Genomic DNA, 2918 nt, shown 5'->3' with positions numbered 1-2918 from the left:
TATGGGAAGGGAGAGATGTGCTGAAGTTGTCCCGTTAGACAAGTGAGCATGGCTGACCCTGGAGCTCCGTTTTATTCCAGATGCTCTGAGATTATCGCCAGGGGTTGGTTTCCTCACATTCCCCTGGAGGGGCCTTGTAAAGAACCCAGCTTTTTCAGACAGATGCTTCACCATCACCCACCGCCGCTCTGCACTGCTGTCTGCATCCCAGGGTTGTCCTGGAGACGCTTGTCTGCACAGTTAGACCGCAGGCCAGCCGGGGAGGGGGTCACAGCATTCACTCCTCCTTGGGCATTTCTGCCCCCAGCTAATGAAGCCGTCACGTTTTCGGTACAGCTGACTTGATATATCCATTTCCTGAGTTAACTTCAAGGGTCCAAGATCTTCCAAATGACAAATACTCTTCAGCTGCACAAAGACAGTGGATTTGAGGGTCCATTAAGAGTTACAAACCCACACAATGTAAGAAGGCTGGATTGGATTCCTACAGGCTATTAGCCGTCTCGAAAAAGAGGAAGGCCGTTGCTGGAAGGGGACATGCTGAAGGAGCAATGTGGGGAAAGGCCGGGATGCCTGCAACCCTTCTTCACATCAGCAGAGACAGTATGGAGGTGCTGTGGCCACAGTTCCGGCTCTGTTGGGCAGCAGGGCAAGCAGAGTTTTTGTCCAATCTTCTGGAATTTGTGCCGGAAGTTCCTGTTGACCCAAAAGTAGACAAAGCAGTTGAGGAAGCCACTGCCAATGGGGAGCCACAAAGCAACGAATTCTACCCATTCGTGGACTCTTTCTTGAGTGATTGCTGGGGAGAGAGAGAAGACGGGCATGAGTCGGTTGCTACAGGGCACGTTTCATTTGAATGTCTCGGCTCCGTCCTCTTGCCGTAGGCGAGTTCAAGACTTCATCACTTATACCAGTCTGATGCCTTCCAGGTACAGCAGTGTTGCGGCAACCAGAATCCTCAGGAAACACGTCGTTTGAGGATTATGGGATTCATAGCTTATCTGGAAGATGTCAGACTGAGGAAAGCTGGTCTAAGCATTGAGATCTGCACGTTTAGACAAAACGTATTTGTTCTGAAAAAGGCCTGCTGAATTTACTCACAAGCCCATGAATCAAAGAATCGGAAGTTGTTCTGCACACCCCCCGATGACATTCTCTTGCCTCCTCTTCCCGTAGGAGAAACTAAAATGATATCCACACTCACTCGTGCTCAGGAATCCACTAATCCATCCTCACTCTCAGATGACAGAACACACAACCTCCAGCTCCGTAGACTTACTCCGCCACCTCCAGTCTTTTCATCTAAATGGCAATACTTAATCTCATCAATTGAGGCAAATTGTACAGCAGCCTTTGGCCACCTGGTATTTTTCAAATGTGCAGAACCCGAACCTCTGCGTCGGGGGAGGTAATTGGAATCGCACAGAGACGACTGTCTGCGGGTCACTAGGCCGGGGAGGCTGATTAGAGCATAATTGCACATTACAACTGCCGATCCCAGAGCCCTGCCGTCCCTCCCCTCCGCCCCCCCGATGGCGCACGCTGTTTTCCTTGACCACAGTGTATACGCCCACGGAGTGAGCTGACCGCCTGGGTGAAAAGGAGCACTCCTGGGGCAAGAATGCAGGGGGTGCAAACGCCTCTGTGCCTTTGCCCGGGAAGAGGAGCCGTGCCACCCACCGCCCCGGGGCACTTACAGTTGTACACGATGGTGCCGATGCAGGGGGCCCAGCAGGCCAAGAAGGCAAAAACAACTGGGAGCAGGACCCGGGCAGCAGCATCCAGCTGGAGCAGCCGAAGCCTCTTGGGGCCCCCCGCCTTCCCCAGCAAGCTCAGGTCCTTTCCACGCCGGCGCTGGGAGCGGGCCACTAGCCAGAGGCGCACGTTCGTAACGGTGATGGTTCCCGCAGCTGGACAGAAGATGGTGCCAGCGATCCAGAGGGAGTAGAGGGTGTTGGAGCCATAGTCTGGCTCACACAGCAGGGCGGCTGCGGAGAAGCGGACCTGGACCACCGCCGCAGGGGCGGGGACGGCCAGCGGCAGCAACAGGATCGCTGGCAGGAGCCAGGCGGCCGCGATGAGCAGAGCCACCCGCCTGCCGCTCAGGAGGCGGCCGTAGTGGAGAGGGAAGAAGACGGCCACGTAGCGCTCCAGGGAGACCCCCGCCAGAGAGTAGAGGGAGGCACCAAAGATGCTGGAGTTGACAAAGGCCACCACCCGGCAGTAGGCAGCCTCTTCCCCAGCAGCCTCCTCGGGGGCTGCCGGCCCCAGCTGCAGGCTGCGGTAGAGGTTGAGGGGTACCACCAGCACGGCCAGCGCCGCGTCTGACACAGCCAGCGAGAGCAGCGTGAGGCGGCTGCTGTGGCTCCAGCCGGACACGGAGGAGGCCAGCACCGCGATGGCCAGCCCGTTGCCCCCCATGACCAGAAGCCCCAGGACACCCAGGAGGCTCACTTTCACCATCCAGCTCTGGCTGCGGTCCCCAGGCGGGCACAAGGGTTGCTGGCTCTCATCCTGGGGGTCCCGCGCTGTCTCCTGGCTCGTCCCAAGGCCGTCAGGCACCCTTGTCCCCCTGCTGGTGTGGGAGACCCCCTCCAGACTCAGGATGGGCCCACCTCCCCAGCCTTTGTTCCTTTCTGGTGTGCCCAGAAGCTTCTCCCGCCCAGGCACTAAGAGCTTGGGCTCTCTGGTCAAAGGGATTCTGGCTTCTGCCCAGGTCTCCTCCTCAAAAGTAAAGGCCACAAGCAGCAGGAAGATGCAACAGTAGGGGCTGCCTGAGGACATGATGATTACGAAGGTTATGTTGGTGGTGGTGGTTGCTGTTGCTGTTGCAGCTGCACACACACTGTCCAGGGAAGAGTTTTGGCCTGAGTGTCTGCAAGTGGGGCCTTATATGGCTTGGCTTCCTCCTGAGAAGG

The 2918-nt window shown here is 57.2% G+C and overlaps 1 protein-coding gene across 1 annotated transcript; it reads right to left on the bottom strand.

The window, feature by feature from the left end:
* Nucleotides 1-477: 477 nt before the first annotated feature.
* On the bottom strand, nt 478-2466 carry LOC103058726 (melatonin receptor type 1B-B-like). The gene is made up of 2 exons (XM_007441061.2): nt 1698-2466; nt 478-799 (listed from the first exon to the last, which is right to left on the bottom strand). Exons 1-2 carry the CDS (start codon nt 2461-2463, stop codon nt 495-497), a joined length of 1071 nt encoding a protein of 356 aa, XP_007441123.2. The 5' UTR covers nt 2464-2466; the 3' UTR covers nt 478-494.
* Nucleotides 2467-2918: the final 452 nt, after the last annotated feature.

The sequence above is a fragment of the Python bivittatus genome, unplaced genomic scaffold (genome assembly GCF_059951505.1).
Source record: "Python bivittatus isolate LINGU-HERP-01145 unplaced genomic scaffold, Pbiv_v1 ctg000190_np1212, whole genome shotgun sequence".
Classification (NCBI taxonomy): domain Eukaryota; kingdom Metazoa; phylum Chordata; class Lepidosauria; order Squamata; family Pythonidae; genus Python; species Python bivittatus.
Note: the sequence above shows the minus strand (reverse complement) of the source record. Positions and strands in the feature narration are given on the sequence as shown.